Source organism: Lactuca saligna, chromosome 2, assembly GCF_052625555.1.
Source record: "Lactuca saligna cultivar CGN05327 chromosome 2, ASM5262555v1, whole genome shotgun sequence".
NCBI classification, from domain to species: domain Eukaryota; kingdom Viridiplantae; phylum Streptophyta; class Magnoliopsida; order Asterales; family Asteraceae; genus Lactuca; species Lactuca saligna.
The window spans coordinates 53490766-53511469 of NC_136418.1; the positions used below are offsets into that span (position 1 = coordinate 53490766).

At 31.7% G+C, this 20704-nt stretch overlaps 1 protein-coding gene and 1 pseudogene across 1 annotated transcript; both read right to left on the reverse strand.

Moving 5' to 3' along the window:
* Positions 1–2009: 2009 nt before the first annotated feature.
* On the reverse strand, positions 2010–10636 carry LOC145030972 (endochitinase EP3-like; annotated as a pseudogene).
* Positions 10637–12402: 1766 nt separating this feature from the next.
* LOC145030971 (endochitinase EP3-like) lies at positions 12403–14081 on the reverse strand. The gene is made up of 2 exons (XM_078979407.1): positions 13643–14081; positions 12403–12980 (listed from the first exon to the last, which is right to left on the reverse strand). Exons 1-2 carry the CDS (start codon positions 14040–14042, stop codon positions 12577–12579), a joined length of 804 nt encoding a protein of 267 aa, XP_078835533.1. The 5' UTR covers positions 14043–14081; the 3' UTR covers positions 12403–12576.
* Positions 14082–20704: the final 6623 nt, after the last annotated feature.

The window sequence follows — 20704 nt, forward strand, 5'->3', positions numbered from 1 at the left end:
AGGGTCGGGATGCCCTGAGTGATTATAAAAAGTTAAGAGAGGTTATTAGAGAGATTTGAGAGAGATATGGGAGAGATTTGGGGGAGAGAGAGATAGAGCGAGAGAGATTGAAAGAGACTTTGTTTGTAACCTTTGCGAGTGTTTAGCTTTGAAATGCAAGGTTTGTAAACCCCATTAAGCCTCATTATGAGTGTTATACGTTGCCGTAGGGTTTGTAATATTGTTTTATCGAGTAGTTCCATCACTTACCCTGATTAGGGTTTAGATTTTCCGAACACGTGAAGACTCAAAGTGATTCTTTGCATTAAGATAGGGTGTTGTACAATAGTAAACATAATGTAATCCCTAATATACTAGGATTAATTGAGTTGGCCGGTTTAACTTGTTGACTTTATTTGACTTTGACTAGACCGGAAGTCGACAGTTGTCACAAAAACATATAAATATTTGTGGGATAAACAAATTTTTACTTGTATTCCTCCCCCCCCCCCCCCCCTAAAACATGAAAAAGCTTGAAAGTATGAGGGTATGAACTCACCTTGAGTGGATTTTATGGGTTGACCGAGAAGATGGTGTGAAGATTTCAAGCCTAAACACTTGAATATAGTTGATGAGCTTCTTCGTATCGTTGGTATCCTAAGGTTTTTAACACATAATAATATATGTGTAAATCTAATGAAATTAACATAAAAGTGTGTAAATATTCTACATTTGAGGGAATACTTACCAAAATCTAAGAGTACACTTAAATATTTAAACCCCTTTGAACCTTGGAATTGATTTCTTGAGAGGAAAAGAAATTTATAGAAAGCAGAATGGAAATTGGTGATAATTAGGAAGTAGAAATGAAAGTGGTGGATGGATTTATGGTGAAATTGTTCTTAAGATATGGAAGGGAATTGATTTCATGTTTACTTGGGTGACTGGTGGATAATACACGAATATACGTTGTGTATTGTTTTGCTTTGGAAAATGATGAATCTCTCACTTCCCTAAGTCAACTATTCTTATCTATTTCCTTCCCTTAGACCGAAATCATGTTTGTATGAGATCATAAGTGTGATTTCTGCCAAAACAATGACCCATTAAGGGTGTTTTCGGCTAAAGTGTGGTGCATTGAGGTGATTTTAGTCCTAGCTAGGTGTTTGTTTTGTGGTTAATTTCGGTCAGGGGGTCCCCTATGGAAGGGTTTTCGGTTAGAGTTTCACCCACTAAGAGGCGATTTCGGTTCTAGCCTTCCACATGTTGATTTCGGCTTAGGATGTTCTAGGGTGGGTGGGGTACTAGGTTTAAATACTAATAAACAATGTTTTAAATCCATGATTCATATTCCAATTTATCTATGTAATTTTTCTTTGATAAAACTTGTTTACTTTCAAGAGGTTATCTTAAATATGATTTCCAAAGTGTATATACCTATATACATGCACTTATGCTCTTTTGGTTTTCAAGGTTATAATTTAGACCTTGCTTGATCCAAATCTTTCGAGCTGTCACAATCACCCTGACGAAGTCGTATATTTTGTTGTAAAGTCGTATATTTTATATGTATAATCTCAATATTCGATGAAAAAAATGAACTAAATTTACCCCATAGCGTATTCTTTTACGTTGTCAAATTTATATGTTTCATGTCATCATAATCTGCATGACCCCGGCGAAGATCTTTCTAGATCCATATGTATATACATATCATTATAGACTTTATGTAGAAAGGTACATAAGAACAAGGTGATGATTCGCATACAACATTTTTTAACCATACATAACAATTTATGCATTATAAAATTGTATAATAAACTATCATTTTGTAAAATTAATGTATAAAGTTATAGATCAACATAATTAACCTCCAACAAATACATATATAATCACAGCTGCCACCTTTTAAACAAAATGAGATACAAAAACAAATACGGATACCCATATCAAATATCTAACTTAATAACACTGCTTCGTGTTAGATATGTATATAATATCTACAGAAAGAAAAAACAATGTCAAATAATCTAACACCGAAGGTTATCACCTGGTGCAACACCAAGTTGATCACAATACCGACTATAATACCGGACACGAGAACTTATAGTGTCCGGATTCCCACCATCACATTCCATTCCATTAATGGCTCGAATAGTGGCTCCAAACCCTTGGCCAGAAACTAAGACAGATTGAACGTTGTTCATCCAAAACCACAATGCAGTTCGAAAGGCAATGACTGGATCTGTGGCCACAGTTCCACGATTGTTTAGTCCGTCGAATCCAATGCTCCTCCCTGCTGGACCGTAGTTATAGTTCCATGAGAGTTGAATCGGACCTCTCCCATAGTAACCCTTGCTAGGGTTACCTGGGTATTGAGTATTAGTTTCGTCACAATAATCCCTTGAAGGACCATTTATTTCTTCGATGTAACAAAAATCAGGTCATTGATGCAAATTAAAAGTTAAGCAGACTAATCATTTTTTGAACTTCAAGTTTTCAAAGAGCGAATAGTTTACACTTATTTTTATTTATACAACAACGTTTTTTTTACTAATTTTTGTAAAAAAGGTTTTTGACATGAATTATGTATGAATTATGTATAGCATTTAATATTTATGAGTATATTAATATTTTATACAAAATATATTGCATGTAAAAGTTATAAAAACTCTTTAATAAAGTAATTTTATTAACAAATATTTAGATGATAGTTTTGATTCATCGTTAACCATATAACTGGTGCACCAAAAACCTAATTCTCTGGTACGAACTCGTATATTTTATGCAAAAAATAAGAGATGAAATCGTGCTTATATCTACAGTTTAAAACTTTAATTTTTGTATAAATTTTGAAAAACTGAAATGTCATTGTCTTACAAGTTATGCAGTTATCGCGGTCTAAAATCTTATAGCGGTCACTTGGCGTGATTTAAAATAACGGTTCTCGCAGTGGGGATATCGGTGAGATAGCGGTTTTTTAAATATTATATATATATATATATATATATATATATATATATATATATATATATATATATATATATATATATATATATATATATATATATATATATATATATATATATATATATATATATATATATAAGAAGAAGAAAGAGAAAATGTAAAACCAAATAACCAAATTAAAAAAATCCAAATATCAAATTGTCAAATGTACAACAATAGAAGTCGTCGATAGCATAAAGGGAAATACCGAAAATAAATGATATTGGGAAAATAAATGACATTGGGATAAGAATATTACAGATATTGGGTTGGTCCACATGAAAAAAGAAATTTAAAAAAAATCAGCAAAAAGGTCCAATAACGTGAATAGCGGGATAAAAACGAGATCTCGGTTTTGAAATCGCGGTGAAATTGAGCCTTATATCGCCGAGAATCTCGGAACCGCTATTTATGACCGCTGTTTTTAACCGCAATTTTACATACCCCGCGAAACGCTATCCCACCGACACCGAGATCTCGGCGCAATTAACTGCCCAGCTTACAAGAAATCTACTTAATTAATTTATACCTTATATAATTACATCTATTACCTAATACATTTCTTTTAGAGAAAATTACAAAAATAACTATTTGCACTAATTACATTACAAAAATAACAAAAAAAAAACCGAAGTTGCAAAAATACCCTTGAATTTCGCAGATGGAATAGTCTCATCTGCGAAATGGGCTTCCCATCTGCGAATGTACAAACAGCTAAAGCACAGTTGTGCTTTAGCTGCTTGTACATTCGCAGGTGGTTTTTTTTTTCTCTATATATATTAAAAATGTAGGGTAAAATCGCAAATGGAATAGCTCAATCTGCAATTTACTCTGATTCCATCTGCGAATTTGTGATTTTTTTTTATTATTTATTTATTTATTTTAGTTTGACTATGAAATCAATTGATTTGACTACGAAATCATGTTGCTATATAAAAAGTTTTGTAGAAAATTATTAGTTTGTTATTTGTTTAGGAAGTTTCTCTAAAATTTGCTCTAAAAAATGATTGAATATTTGGTTTGTCTTGTAACCCGTGACATCCCCAAAATCTCGGCCAGAAAAAACCAGTTTCATTTATGCTTTTTAAACATTTTCAGAGTAAATCCTTTTAATTTTAAAAGATATGCGGAATTTGTTCCAAAAAACAAAACATGATAAAATAGATATTTATCAAAACATTTCGTAAAGAAATATGATTTCATTTCATAATCAAAAGTCGGGATGTCATGTTCCGATACAGATCATAAAGCATAAACGATAGCATTACAAGTCGTTCAACAAATATAGCATATACATACTTGTAAACAAAACAACTTGATGATTCGTCCATCTTAAGCTCTTGCGCCACTTCCTATAATACAAATAAATTGAGTGGGTCAGGCTTGAGAGCCTGGTGAGCATATAGGGTTTTCAACCCACAATATTTATATTTAATTTCAACAATCCACAATAAACCCAATTACCATTCCCGTTATCCTCACTTTACGTCCCTAAAATGACATATATTATAACGAACCTAATTTAGGATTTTCATCGGGACGGACATTACTGTAGAGGAGCTTCCTCAACAATAAGTGTCCTAAAGGCAACCATGTGGGGGATAGAGTACACCGGTGAACATGTCGTTCACAACACCTACAGGTAATGAGCCTGCTAGTGTTCCACAGGATAGTCTAGAATAGTCTGTGGTCGTCATCCATACTCTGCTGAATGACTTATAATAACACCACTAACACCAAGGCCTCTCATCTGTTTATTACACACCAATTATCTACCCATGTTCTACCCAACATATTAGTAGATAAAAATATACAATTTTTTTATACATTGTTTAGAAACCTGTATAACATGCTTTAATCAATACATATTCCACATAACAGATGAGGCATACACACATAACACGTATTTCATAGAGATACATCAGATCTATAGGATAGAAGAGAGTGAATATACACTCACACGTATAACAACCAAATATATACACATAACACGTATTTTATATAAAATACTTCATAATATTGCGTTGGAATGAAAATAACTACACACTCACTTGATCAGAAGATGATCGGGCAGCACTACGGCTTGTAGAAGAGGTGTTTCTCTATAGATATCGAAGATCTTCACAAAACCATGCTCCTCGCGGGCAGGGCTTCGGCTCGGGAATAACGCTCTTCGGGATCCTCGGGGCTTCAGATCTTACTTCGGGGCTCGGGAATATTATCGGGGCTTCGGGGTACAAACGGCACGCAAATCGAGGAAAAACTAGAGAGAGGAAAGAGTTTGAACAAGAGAAAATGGCTGATCTTGGTTTCTATTTATAAGCTGGGGGTCTGGGATTACGCTGGGCGTAATCTCAATTTACGTTGGGCATACTCAGTACGATGGGCGTAAATTGGTTACGCTGGGCGTACTTTGACGTCACTGCATGCGTTGATCGGTGGCACTCGAGTATTGGTCAAACAAGTTGCATCGTCCTGAGTACGCGGGGCGTACTCAAATTACGCTCAGCGTAATTTGACTCGTCAAACTTCTAAATTGCGTAACTTTCGCATACGAGCTCCATTTTCGACGTTCTTTATATCCACGCATAGGTCAGACCATACTCTGCAACTTTCATTTAGACTCCGTTGGCTAGTTTTGACTTTTATTTTTATTATTTATTTTTAGGAGGCTGGGAGAGAAAAACTTCGTTATAAATTCATAACTTCTTCGTCCGACGTCCGTTCTCGCCTAGCTTTTTATCGTTTCGCTACTAACAACGAGATCTTCAATTCTCGTTTAGATTGTTTCAGCTAAAAACCGTTCGATCTCAAATCGAGTATTCGGGCTGCATACTGCCACGTCGAAACTTCAGAAAATCATAACTTCTTCATATGAAGTCAGATTTGGGCGTTCTTTTTATGCACGCTTTCGGTTTAACGAACTCTGCGCCTTTCGTTTAGAATACTAAGGCTAAATATTGCTCTAACGTAAATTTCACTTTTTACGTCGTTCAGCGTTGCCGGTTCTGTCGCGAAACTTCAACAGGTCATAACTTCTTCGTTATAACTCGGATTTCGACATTCTTTATATATTCGGAAACCTCATTTCAACTACTACAACATTGTCCAAAGATATCAAGTTTATTTTATACTTAAATTTTGACGCTCATTTTATTCTTAATTAATCATATCACATAATTAAGCAATTAAGCACGAAACACATAATACTCAAATAATACGTTCTTATTATTTCAAATTAGGTTACAAAGGTTAACCTAGACTATTACATTGCTAAAAATGGCAAGCCCAGAAACACGGGCGTTACATAACCGGTGGGAGATGGCAAGTTAATGGAACTAATCTGGAATACGTATGTCCACATGGAGGTATTTCTGAATTTGCTTTGATATTTTCTGAGTATATTAGTTATAGTGATTTTGTATCTTTTGGAAAGGGAACTTCCCTAACGAGGGTTTCCGGGCCAGCTTTCGCGCACCGACTAATCCCCTGCTGCAAACATAAAGCTTTGCCTCATGCCCTGGAGTCACTGCAGGCGAACCTCCATGGCCACAAGGGCTGAGTGGTGCCAGGATTTGAACATGGGTCAATAGGTTATCCACCATATCTTCCACATGCCTTACCAAGTCACCACAACCCAAGTGGTTTGATTTTGTATCTTTGGTAAGAAGCAAAATTGGTTTGTTAGACAACTATAGAATTAGTCTTCGTTTCCACCACCCTGAATTATATTATTATATAGCTATAGTTGAAGACATGGATGTTAGAATGTTGATAAATGTAATCAAATGTAGTGGAGGAAGGGCTGTGAAAGTGTTTGTGGTGGTTGATGAAGTTGAGGAGGTTAATGGGGGTGGTCAAACTAGAAATCAGCTTGTTGGTAATTTATGCAGTTATAAAGGGAGCGACGATCCGATATGTACTTTCAATACTCCTAGTGTACCTCAGTTTCACAGTGTTGCTGAAAATGTTAATGTTAGTTATTCACCTATTCACTATGTGGATCCTGAGATTACAAGTCTGTTGGTGATGATGATGTTGGTGCATATCTTAATGATGTGGGTGGTCATTGTGATGATGTTGCCGAACAAGAAGTTAAAGTTATGAATAAGCGTGTGGTAGATAAAACTAAAAAGAAAAAAAATTCAAGTCAAAAAAATGAAAAAAAGCATGTTTACGGGCATTATGTTGATGTTGGTGATGTACGTTTAGATATAACCGAGCTACAAAGCAATTCCGATAAAGATGAGTTGGGTGATGAAATTAAAGCTAAGTTTCCCGATAACCTTTTTCACGGTATGCCCCTTGTACCAGTATGCCCAGTTGATATTAATGAAGATATCCCAACACAGATGGTAGACATGAATCTTCAAAAGATTCAATGTGAGAGTATATTTAAGAACAAAGAACTTTTAAAGCGGTGTATTGGTAAAAAAAATGTCTTCGAGAAGGTTTCCAGACGAGGACAAGTAGATCCACCAAATCAAGGTATGAAGTTGTGTGTGTTTCGAAAAATTGTTCTTGGTTACTAAGAGCAAAAGCAATTAAAAATTTTGAGGGACTTTTCCAAGTGAATAAATTTGTTGATGTACACACATGTTCTTCAACATTTTTGCAACCTAATCATCGACAAGCAAACAAATATGTTTTGGGTGAATATGTTGCAGATGTTTTGGTTGAAGACTATAGTAGAGTTTATCGGGGAAAAGATATTGTTAATTATATGAATGCTCAATTGAATATCAATATCTCATACCATCAGGCATGGCGTGCGAAGCAATATGCATTGTTCTCAGCAAAAACAAAACCAATCTTGTGGCACCCGATCCAAATTCTCAGCCAAACTTTTAACATAAACAAAATATACCTGTTCCAGATATCCAAATTCTCAGCCAAAAAAAACCAATCTTGTGGCACCCGATCATTAATTTCTTTTCCCAAAAAACCTTCACACAAAATGTATATCAAACATACTCTAATTGCATCAACGTCGTCAACTTCTAAGAATGTTCGATTTAAAATTAAACGTTTCAGGTCGCCAATTTTCATCGAACTATTGGTATGGTCCGGAAATAGCCGCTCACGCAATAAACATCTTTTTTTACTAGTTAATAATTTTTCTGACGCTTTTTTCCCGATGTTTTTTGGATACTCCCCAAAATTGAAGCCGGTTATCAAACAAAACTCTTCCGGCCCATAAACCATTTTCGTATTGCCTACTCTAAAATATAATCGTTTTATTCCATCTGGAGATAAAACAGGGTCCGACCGGATCTGATGAAGGAACATTTTATGGAACAACAATCCGTCCCTTTGTAAACGAGAGACATCCATAAAATAATCAAATATAGTATCTCTAAAAATGGTTTGCCTGACACCATCTAAAACTTTAAATACTTCCTATATATTACCGTCCGAGCCTTTTAAGTTTACGATTGCTTTCATATTGATAAAATTAAAATCATGCTGCAAAAAAAAGCACAAAAATAAATTAGAGAACTAAAAATTATTTTTTTTAAAAAAATATATGATTATGAACTACAATAAGTACATAAACAATAATAATTTTAGTAATGCAAATACAAATTCTAAATTAATAATTTATATATTTACGATAAAAAACACTAACATACACATATATAAACAATTTTCCAAGTTATACAACAAATATATTTACGATAAAAAAAACAATATCATACATAAATATATAAACACTTTATTAAACAAATTTTCAACTTAAAAGACAAATATATAAACAATTTTGATCTTTCTAATTATATAAACTAACATTTTATAACCATATAAACAAACAAATTTTCAAATAAAACGACAACCAAATTAATAATTTTGCAAGTTATACAACAAATATATATAAATTTTCAACTTATACAACAAATACAAAAAATTTCTAACAATATGTATACGACAAATTTTCAACTTATACAAATGTTATACTTATACGACAAATATATATATACAAACGACTATTTTGCACATACTGTAATTTAACTATTTTTCACTTTATATAAACAATTATACGATAAGAATATACAAGTTTTCAAGTTATACAACAACTAAACAAACAATAAAAATAACAAATTGTAAACGTTATTATAACAATTTATTTAACTAATAATTTAAAAAATAGCATATTCTAACCATTTTATTAAATGTAAAACCACCATATGTACACTCTACGCAGTCTCTACTTGTACATTCAAACAATTACTAACAAAATAGTATTTAAAGTTCAAGTATACTAAAGAAATATTAAAACTATCAAACACAACAAAATTACCCTTTCACAAACTTTATAATTTCTATTTTTTACACTAAATAATACAATAAATTATAAAATAATAAAAAGTTAAAACATTAAAAGAGTTAAAATCTAACCATATTTGCGGAATTGTCGACATAATCCTCTATTTTCTTAAAAAACTAGCCAAAATCGCGAAAATAACCCCGAGATAGAGATAGTGTTTGTGTAGAGAAGAGTGAAGAATGGAGAAAAAAAAAACGTTTATATAGTCAAAAAGAGGGGAAATCGCAGATGGGATCCTCATTTCGCAGATGGGGTTTTCCATCTGCAAATGTACAAGTAGCTAAAGTACAGTTGTGCTTTAGTTGCTTGTACATTCGCAGATGGAAAGCCCATTCCGCAGATGGGGCAATTCCATCTGCGAAATTGAGTGTTATTTTTGCAATTTCAATTTTTTTTGGTTATTTTTGTAATGTAATTAGTATAAATGACTATTTTTGTTATTTTCTCTCTCTTTTAATAAAGAGTAAATTACAAGAATGGTCCCTATGGTGTAGGGTAATTTGTACGTTTGGTCCCTAACTTATTTTTTAAACTCAAAAGGTCCTTACTGTTTGTTTTTGTTACGCGCTTGGTCCCTCTCTTAACTAAAAAGACTATTTTACCCTTAATTTTTTAATTTATTTAAATAAACACATTCTCAACCCCATCCTCATCACCTTATCATACTTACCCCACCATTTTTTCCTATTTAAATCATAGTCATTTTAGGTAAGATAGGGACCAAGCATGTAACAAAAACAAACAGTAGGGACCAAACATGTAACAAAGACAAACAGTAAGGATTTTCCGAATTAAAAAAATTAGTTAGAAACCAAATATGTAAATTACCCCAAACCATAAGGACCAATCGTGAAATTTACTCTTTATTAAATTATCTTAAAATTTTGATTACGAGGATGAAAGATTGACCTTACGTCCGGTTTCATGGGTGACATGAGCGAAGAAAGCTGCTATCTCCCGTCTGGAATCTTCTTCTGAACCTACTCTACCAAATTGGGGATACTTTCCAACAGCTTCAAGGAAGGCGGCACGTGTATAAAACGCTCGTCCTTCACAACTTGCGTCTGATTGATCCACGATTCCATCAAAGCACGCATCTGTCACGATATTAGCAACCGACACATCATTCGTCGGAGGAGGCCCGAAGCACGGCCCTTCTTGGCAGCCGGTGCCACAGTATGCCTCGTCACTGCCGCAGAAACCAAATCGGCTACAGCATAATCCCGGAGCACAGCCACAGTTCTGGGCGGTGGTGGTGGTGCTAAGGATACCGGAGTAAAGAACTACGGCGAGGAGGAGGAAGAGTGATCAGAGAGTTTCCATTGTAGTTTGTATGGTGTACGTAGTTAGTGGGATTGGAGCTAGACGAGTATTTAAGGTGCGTGTGAGAAAGGCATACCGACATTTCGAAGTGGGTATATGGACAATATCGGTTTCGTTTACTTTGACTTGATGTTTAAGTTGACTTTGTCGATTTTCTTTGACTTTGAAATGTCAAAATCTGAAAAAGTGAAAGGTCATCCTACCATATCTCCTTGTTCTACAATTAAGAAAATTGAGTCGAAGTTTGAAAGGAAACCCACTTCAATTAGAAACACGATAACACGTTGCTGTTCCAGCATCAGTTTCACGGAAATTTTGGTCCAAATCCGACAGTACTAAGGGAAATAGCAATTCTACATTTTTGAACTTTTTTTGCATCTCATTTAATGCTTTTATATAACATAAAAGTTCATTATATAAACATGAGGAAGGAAGTTATATATTTCAATTCATATAACTAATCCACGGCAATACTTCATCATATCCACACTTGGTGGCCATTTTCATCTTTTACTTTTTTTTTCTTGTATAACTTGTTCACGCTTATATCCATTTAAGAAATCTAGTGTCATAAGGCTAGCTAATGGATTCTTAATATCTCTTGCATGCTTTGATCACCAAATTTATGTATCTTAAGCTTGAGTAATTGCCATAAAATCCGAACACTTGATACGCCTATCTTTTAGTAACACCAGTGAAGTCCAAAAATATTCGTACTCATTTTATGAAGCTCTTGTTCATTTTCATATAAGAAATCCAACATTCACAAACTTTTACTTACTACTCGCAAATCATATGAACCTTGACCTTTTTAATCATTAAAATATATGGAGTTTAATATTATACCTTTCATAGGGAGTGTGATTCTTCTCAATCCTTGCTAAAGTTGTATTTTTATATTTTGGTTTCATTCTCTGATATTTAATGCCACTTATTCCTGGAGCACATAATGTGGAAATTGACATAAAATCCTATCTTAACCATATCAAAAGGAATCGGTCAAGCCATATCAATGCAACTTTGTGTGGCCCCACATGACACGTCATTAGTAATTATGGAACACATCCATGTGTTTTGAATATACATCTCTTACTCATTTACGCAATATACTATGCCAATGTTAACTATATGAAGCCACTGTACTTTTGTTTCTTAGCCAAATTGATGCTAAACTTAACTTCCATTCATGTACCTTTATACATAGTGGATCATCCCTTAAGGTCTTCAACACCATTTAGTGATCATGTTGATGCATAAGGTACAACACCTCAATGGACATTTGCCTCTATAGCAACTCATATCAACATGGTCACATACTTTTGCATTATAATTAGTACACCATTTGTGCAACCCAATTTTGAGTATGTTACATGTATAATGTCTTGTATGTTTAAATATATACAAATTAATAGCAACAAAATGTATGCATATAGAGACTTGCATATGTCAAATGTAGCTTTTTTATTAGTTTCCTCTGTTTTGTTGTTGTGAAGTGGTATGTTTTATATGTATACTCTCAACATACAATGAAATGGATGAACTACATATATCTCATAGTGTAGTTTTTGCATAGCTTAATTTATATGTTTCACGCCATCCACATGACCACAAACAAAAAGTCACTAGATCATGACCACTTTGAATTGGTCAGCATTCAACATGTTTGATACATCCTCTGAATGGTTAAGAAGTTACACTTTCACATAACCATTAAGAGGTTGGGATCATTCAACAATTTTATCAATCAACCCTTTAGACTTTAGAAAGAAGTAACAAATTATTCTTTGTAAGATAGATATATAAAGATCTATATCAACATATCAAGTAGCACATATAGATACAAATGCCACATTTTGAACAACTTTGTGGTATCAAATATCTAAATCAATACATGTAATTCATATAATATATAAAGAAATAAAAACACAAAGTCAAATACTCTAACACTGCAGATTATCACCTGGTGCAACACCAAGTTGATCACAATACTGAGTATAATACCGGACACGAGAACTTACAGTGTCCGGATTCCCACCATCACATTCCATTCCATTTATAGCTCTAATTGTCGCTCCAAACCCTCGGCCTAAGACAGACTGAACATTGTTCATCCAAAACCACAATGCAGTTCGAAAGGCAACAACTGGATCTGTGGCTACGATTTCAGGATTGTTTATTCCATCGAACCCAATGCTCCTCCCAGCTGGACCATAGTTGTAGTTCCATGAGAGTTGAATTGGACCTCTACCATAGTAACCCTTGCTAGGGTTACATGGGTATTGGGTATTATCTTCGTCACAGTAATCTCTTGAAGGACCATTTATTTCTTCAATGTAGCAAAAATCTGGTCATGCGTGTAAATAAAAAGTTAATCGATTGATCATTTTCTAAGCTTTAAATTTTTCAATAAGTAATACTTAAGAATTAATTAGGTTGCTTTTACTAAAATACGTTGTCTATTCATGGAAATAACAAATCGAATTAATGTATAATTATTAAAATTGAGAGAACAAATGCTTGGGATTATTCAACTAATAATCCAAAGCAACGTTCTTGCATAAACTTTTTTTTTTTTTTTTTCAATTTTATTCAAAATTTTTTGTTATAATTGTTATTGGCTCTTATAGCATATAACGTAGGACAATAAAAGTCGAAGCATTCATCTCTATAGAATTATTAGTATATTGATTCCTTATTTTTCACCTACAAATTTACTGCATAAACATAATTTTAGATTAATAAAATTAAAATCTAGTTATTGCACTTTAAATTTTATTTATTTTATTATCTAAAATAAAATAGAATTGTTTTTGAGTAACTAAGTGAAAACTACCATCTAGATAGTTGCTAATATTATTTTTTTACAACTTGAGAGTTTTCTAAAACACAAACAATCTATTTTACATAAAATATTAATATAACAAGGATTAAATTCTTTTCATAAAATGTTAAGGTAATAAAATATTAATATAATATTTGATTAGGAGGATGAAAGATTGGGCTTACGTCCAGTTTCATGGGTGACATGAGCGAAGAAAGCTGCAATCTCCCGTTTGGAATCATCTTCAGAACCCACTCTACCAAATTGCGGATAATTTCCAACAGCTTCAAGGAAAGCGGCGCGTGAATAAAACGGTCTTCCTTCACAACTAGAATCTGATTGGTCCACGATTCCATCAAAGAACGCATCTGTCACAATATCAGCAACCGACACGTCATTCGTCGGAGGAGGCCCAAAGCACGATCCTTCTTGGCATCCGGCGCCACAGTATGCCTCGTCACTGCCGCAAAAACCAAATCGGCTACAGCATAATCCCGGAGCACATCCACAGTTCTGGGCGGTGGTGGTTAGGATACAGGCGGAAAGAACTCCGGCGAGGAGGAGGATGAGGGAGACTGTTTTCATTGTGGTTTCAATGGTTTGTATGATGTAGGTAGTGGCTTGTGGACGTCTATTTAAAGTGTGCGTGTGAGAAAATGTAAGCAGACATTTCGAAGTGGGTATGGGGGAAAATGGTTTCGATTCCTTTGACTTGGTATTTAAGTTGACTTTGTTGATATATTTTGACTTTGAATTGTCAAAATGTGGAAAAGTGCAAATGCGCAATGCCATCCCATTTAAGATATCTCCCTTATGACTTTAGCTATATATAACCTTTTAACATCGAAAAATATATTTTTCTTAGACTAATTTATAAAAAATAGCCAAAAAAAAAAAAAAAAAAAACGTCAAATTTTCGAACATGGCCTTTCAAAATGCAGCTTGACGGGCCGTTCTGGTCATCCATATTCAACTCAAAATAGTTTATGTAGCTTATATTTTGATTTTTATTATGATAATGTTATAACTATCAGTTTTTTTTTTTGATTCAATCTCTGATGACTTTTTCGTCTTTTATTTTTTTTATTATTTTTTGTTTTTTTTCCAATTTTGTTTTTAATTATTTTTTTATTTTTTTGTTTTAAGCTTTTATATATATATATATATATATATATATATATATATATATATATATATATATATATATACACTAGCCGTTTACCCGCGCTAAGCGACAGGTGCGATAATATGGATTTATATTGGTGCGATGGATTGTTGCTATTTGTTTGTGGCATCGAACCTCGACACAAATTTGTTGTTTTCTCGCTAGATTTTATAAATATTTAAGAATTTTTCATTTTGATTGACTTTAACAAAAAAAAAATAACATTCTATACACGTATTAATTTTTATTTTGTATATTGAATATAATAGATATGTTATTAAAAAGATATAAATAAAAGAATGTAATGAAAAAAATAAATTAAAAATATTATTATACTATTATATCTTTTTTAAAAATTAGGTATTTATTAAAATAGTAATAAGTTTAGTTGTCCATTCAAATTTTATTAAGTCACAAAATGGCTATCTTTAAATAATAATTTTAGTTATTAATTTTAGAAAATAATAATAATTCACAAAGAATATATATCATTAAAAATGTTCGTTATCATTTTTATGTACTAATAATATTTTTTATGTATTATATGTTCAACATTTTAACAATAATATATCCTCCTTAATAAATGAATGTTTTTTTGCCACATTTTAATCTGTCATGAGTTTTGACACTTGTCATTTTATTGTAATTTTGAAATAAATATCATCCACTTGTCAATTTTTGGTTTGTTTCAATTTTTAAATTAAAATCATATACTTTTATATGTAAAGTATTAAATATCATATATATATATATATGATATTAAATTACAATAAATACATTTCTTCCTTTCTAATTTTAAAGTTATACATTAAAAAATATTTTTTATTTACATTTTAATGCTTAATTTTTTTTAAATCAACTTGTATTATATACGGGTCTCCCACTTAGTTTCTATAATATATAATGTTTTAATAATAATATTTGTATAATAACGTTTTATTTTTAAACCTTGGAATAGCTTTTCAATTATTTTGATGTGTACTTTTAAAAATCAAGTCAAAATCTAAAATCTTGGATATCCTTTATCGTAAAATTTTGAATATTGTTTGCATATTTGATCAGATAAATAATAATACAATTAAATCGACTTGTGATGCATTTAAAATCACATTCCATGTTTTCTCTAATAAATAATAGAATTCAAGTTTTCAATTATTAATCATCAAGTTTGACATTAAAGAAATTAAATTAATTCTTAAAATATAGTACAAAGTCACTGCAACATGCATTGTTATGTTTAATGCCACTAAACAATAACCACAACTAAATCTCCTTACAATACATTAATCGTGACTAACCTATGAGAAAAAGGCAAATCAAATTGTTACTTATAATACTTTGGAAAGCTTGGTTACCACTAAATGTGGTTGAAGGTTGGTTCTACACAAAACTCATGTTAAACACTAAAAACACTTTGCAGCCTTCCTGGACCTTCAATTATTCTACGAATATACTGCACATCTAGAGTTCCATAATTAGGCTCAACTTGCATCCTCTTCAAGGCAACCAACATTCCTTAATAAACAAATCCAATAATAAAGAAAAATTAAATATTGAATTGAGGAAACCAAAAAGGACCATTTTGCCCTCTATTATTAGACCATGTCTTCAATCTTGTAATTTTTATCTTATAAAAAGTACGTATGTCCAACTTTAAATTTGTTTCCATTTAAGGTACCAATATATAGAGAAAATTGAAGAACACAAACTTGATGTTATTTTTTAGGGTTTAGGTCATTTTTGGTCACTTAACTTTTGGTTTTGTGCTCATTTAGTCACTTAACTCTCTTTAAGTTTTAAAAGGTCATCAAACTTTTGACTTTGTACTCATTTAGTCACTTAACTTTTGTTTTGGTCACTTATCTTTTAGATTTGTGCTCATTTAGTCACCTAACTTTTAAAATTGTGTTCATTTAGTCACTAAACTTTTGAAAAAATTTAAAAGTTTAGTGACTAAATGAACACAATTTTAAAAGTTAGGTGACTAAATTTGACTAAGCCAAAAGTTAAGTGATTATATGAGCTCAAAGCCAAAAGTTTGATGACTTTTTAAAACTTAAAAAGAGTTAAGTAATCAAATGAGCACAAAATCAAAAGTTAAGTGACCAAAAATGATCTAAACCCTATTTTTTACTCAAATGTTGTAATCTTTTCTTGTAAATAAGAAACCCCTCAACCTGATTCTCGACCCTGGCCCATTTTCATGGGTCCGCTTGTCCGTTTTCATCATTTTCTTCCATTTGTATTTGACTTTTACTATAACCAAATTTAGAAAAGGACAAAAGCTCTTTTTGACATGTATCTTTGCTTTCTTTCTCTTTCTCTTTTTTATTTTTTTATTTTTTTAATTCTTTGTAGAGCTTTGGCAACTTCTTTTTAGAATCACGTGAGTTGGGACTGATGTGGTTTCAGACAAATTCCAAGTTCAAGGTCTCATCACATAGGAATTTGAAAAGTAAAACCCTCTACAAAATAAAAATAAAAAAGATAAAAACTTTATACCAAATGATCATCAAATGTAAGATATAGCAATGTGCTTTGTTTATTTGATTAATATAGCATCCTACCCTTGTTTCTTTCTGTTGCAAAATAAATTCTTATTTTTTTCTTATTAAGGCATTGCATTTGGAAAAATATATCCAATTGTAGCAGTGAAAATTGCTTTATGTATCCATGATATTGGTATAATCAGTTAGGTACAGATTTCTATGAACAATATTGCAGTAAGAAGAAATAAAGGTAAGATGTTACAATAAAAAAAAACATAAAACATGGCATTAGGTGTAAAAACGTCAAAAAAAAAGAAAAAACAATAGCATGGTAGTATGAAGAAACTAACATCTGGGTTTGAGGAGTCTTCTAACTTATTGATCTACAAACCACTTCATTATCTATCTTGATAACATGTAGAATCATATTATGTTAAGCAAATTTTGTTAACTCCATATAGAGTGGTTGGTGTGGTCTGTCAGGGTATTAATAATGTCTTGAGAGCAGGGTATTTTTTTTAATAAATTTATAAAAATATGTGTATCACAAAATTTAACAATAAAATTTCAAACCTCAGACCATGTGGTCGGGATTTAAACTCACCCTTATTTAAAGAGAGAGAGAGAGAGAGAGAACCATTGATTTGGATATTTCGATGGTGTTGAGGGAGATGGTATTCAGTGTAGAGAATTGGTGTAGCAAAGTAGATAAATCTAAAACCTTTCCCCATAAACTCATATGTACTTCTTGTTCAATGTTATTCCTTTGTTACTACAGCAACAAATCAAATTTTAAAAAATTAACTGGAGATAAAATTAAATCAGTAAGATTGGGTTAGGGAGTGTGGTAATCAAGATTTATATGTAAAAAACGTTTATAGAAGCTTACATGGTTCCGATTTTGATGATTGGTGCAGGTTCAGCTCACAGGTGTAGAAAGATGAAAAGAATCATGGTTAATGTGAAAGGGATTTCGTTATTCCCACCATCCTTCCCAATTTTTCTCTTCTTATCCATATTTCTAAAGATGATTTCTCCCTTTTTAGCCACCATCCTTCCTCATTCTCCTTAATAAATCAAGGTTTTTTTAACCACTTGTCAATCTCTCATGAGTTTTGACACTTGTCATTTTGTGGTAATTTTGAAATAAATATTATCCACTTGTCAATTTTTGATTTGTTTTAACTTTTTATTAAAGTTATATACTTATATATGTAAAGTATTAAATATCATATATATGATATTAAATTGTAATAAATACGTTTCTTTCTTTCTTATTTTAAAGTTATACATTAAAAATTATTTTATTTTTATACTTTAAGTTTAATCATTTTTTAAATCAACCCGTATAATATACGGGCCTTACACCTAGTATTCAAATGTTTCTTGGTTCCTTGAACACACAAGGATGAGATTATTCATCGAGAAACGAAAATGAAATAGAGGTGGCCGATTTCTAAAGAGGAAGAGTAGCATCAGTTCGATCTAATTAGGGCTCGATAATCAAACAATAAATCGAAAAGAATGTATAAAGAAGAAAGGAACGAAGCATTCAAGTGTTACCTTGCACCAAGAGTCTATAGCGGTCTGGAAGTAAACCAACTAACGAAGGTAGTGCAGGTTGCAAAAGGTCGACATATGTGATGACGATGAGATTGAGTGGAGGTGGCGGTGTAGTGTAGGTTTTATGGAGAACATATGTATAAGGGTAGTGAGACACTACACATTGGGGAAGGGTACGGGATGCGAGAGATAAGTGCCAAAATTTGGGAAGCTTTTGGAATTCAAATCATAAGTCGTAACTAAATTGGCGAAATATCGGTTCATATCAAAATCTGTTTTTGGGTTTTCAAAGAGCATAGAGAGACAACGTTAGCTGGTTGAAGGTGGTGAGCGCAGTGATTCCATATAAAGCGTATTCAAAGTGTATTTAGTGTTGACCGATTCAATCGGTTGAATATAACAAGGGTGACCGATTCCAAATTTGACCGATTCATTTAGTTTATCATTGACTTTTTTACCGGATAAGATTTATATTTTCTACATGCATAAAATGATTGTAGACACCGCGTTAGGGCTTGTACGACTTAATTTTCAGCGTTTGACCAAAGATGCTTTATAAGGTGTATATATATATATATATATATATATATATATATATATATATATATATATATATATATATATATATATATATATATATATATATAGTTAGGATCATGTGTAACCTATAAATATTGTGTGAATATATGACTAAATGTGGACCAATCATTTGATAATAACCTGATAATAATTCAATTAATTAAATCAATTATTATAAAAGTTAATTATTCTAATTTTGAAAACTTAATAAATAGATTATAAACAAAATCCATAATTTTTGGATTAACCCTTATGAATCTCCATACCATCACCGATCATTAGCATACCTGTCTTTATCGCTAACCCTACAATTCGATTCTCATGCCCACTTGTTACCGAAATTTCATTGTGGTTGTGGCGAAGAACGAGATTCTTTGACTCTATGACCAAGAAATTTTGTTAAACCAAGCAGTGATGTAAAGAAGATGTGGGCAACATTATCTCTGAGAGTTTCTTGAATTTTCAAGGATGTCTTTACAACTCTGTAAGTTTCTTAAATATTGTTTCACTTTTTGGATTGTTATTGATTCATAAATTTACTTTTTGGCAATTTAATATTGTTATATTCGAATCACAAATCTAGTTTACAGTAAATTTAACTTTTGACAATGGATTCTTGATTTCATTGTTCAACTATGGAGATAATGCGTATGTGACACTATTATGAACAATAGTCTAAAATTTTAGTTTTTATTATTATTTTCATGTCATGACAATTAAATTTTCGAATTTATTTTTGAAGTTGTTTGAAGTTGAACCGCATGACCTACAATTCAATAATCAAAAGGAAGGACCGTTATTGATAATATTTGATTTTATTTAAGAAAGCATTCTATGATATTCTATAAGAATGCATATTCTTTTGTGATTTTTCTATATTTTTTAGAGTCATGCTTAAGCTATATAAAGAAAGAGATAAACAAAAGTTGCGATTTTTTTCTTCCTTTTTATTGTTCCTATATTCTTTCGCATGTTATAAAGAAACCTCATTCTAAAAGAATGTACATTATTTCAACATGTATTTGTAATGTTTTAGAATGCATCAACAAATTATATTCAGTTTTGTATTAATTTTTGCATAATTATCATGAGAATGTGTCAATTTTGCAATTAGAATAACTATTATTTTGATGCAAATTCTTATTATTTAGAAAATATGCAATCCTATTCTTTAAAAATGCTTAAATCGTATGAAATATTTTTAGTGATCTTGTATTCTTTAAGAATGGTTAATTCTAAAAGAATGCAGACACAATAATAAAAAAGATTAACCAAAATAATGAAGGTATTCTTAAAGAATGTTAAATATTCAAAATTTAGTATACAATATTCTTAAAGAATGCATGAACAATAATCAACATTAAAAAAATCTTCAAACAACTTTACTAATCATATATGGTTGTTATTAAAATGTAAAAGACATAACTTTATTTTTCAGAAATTCAATTTAA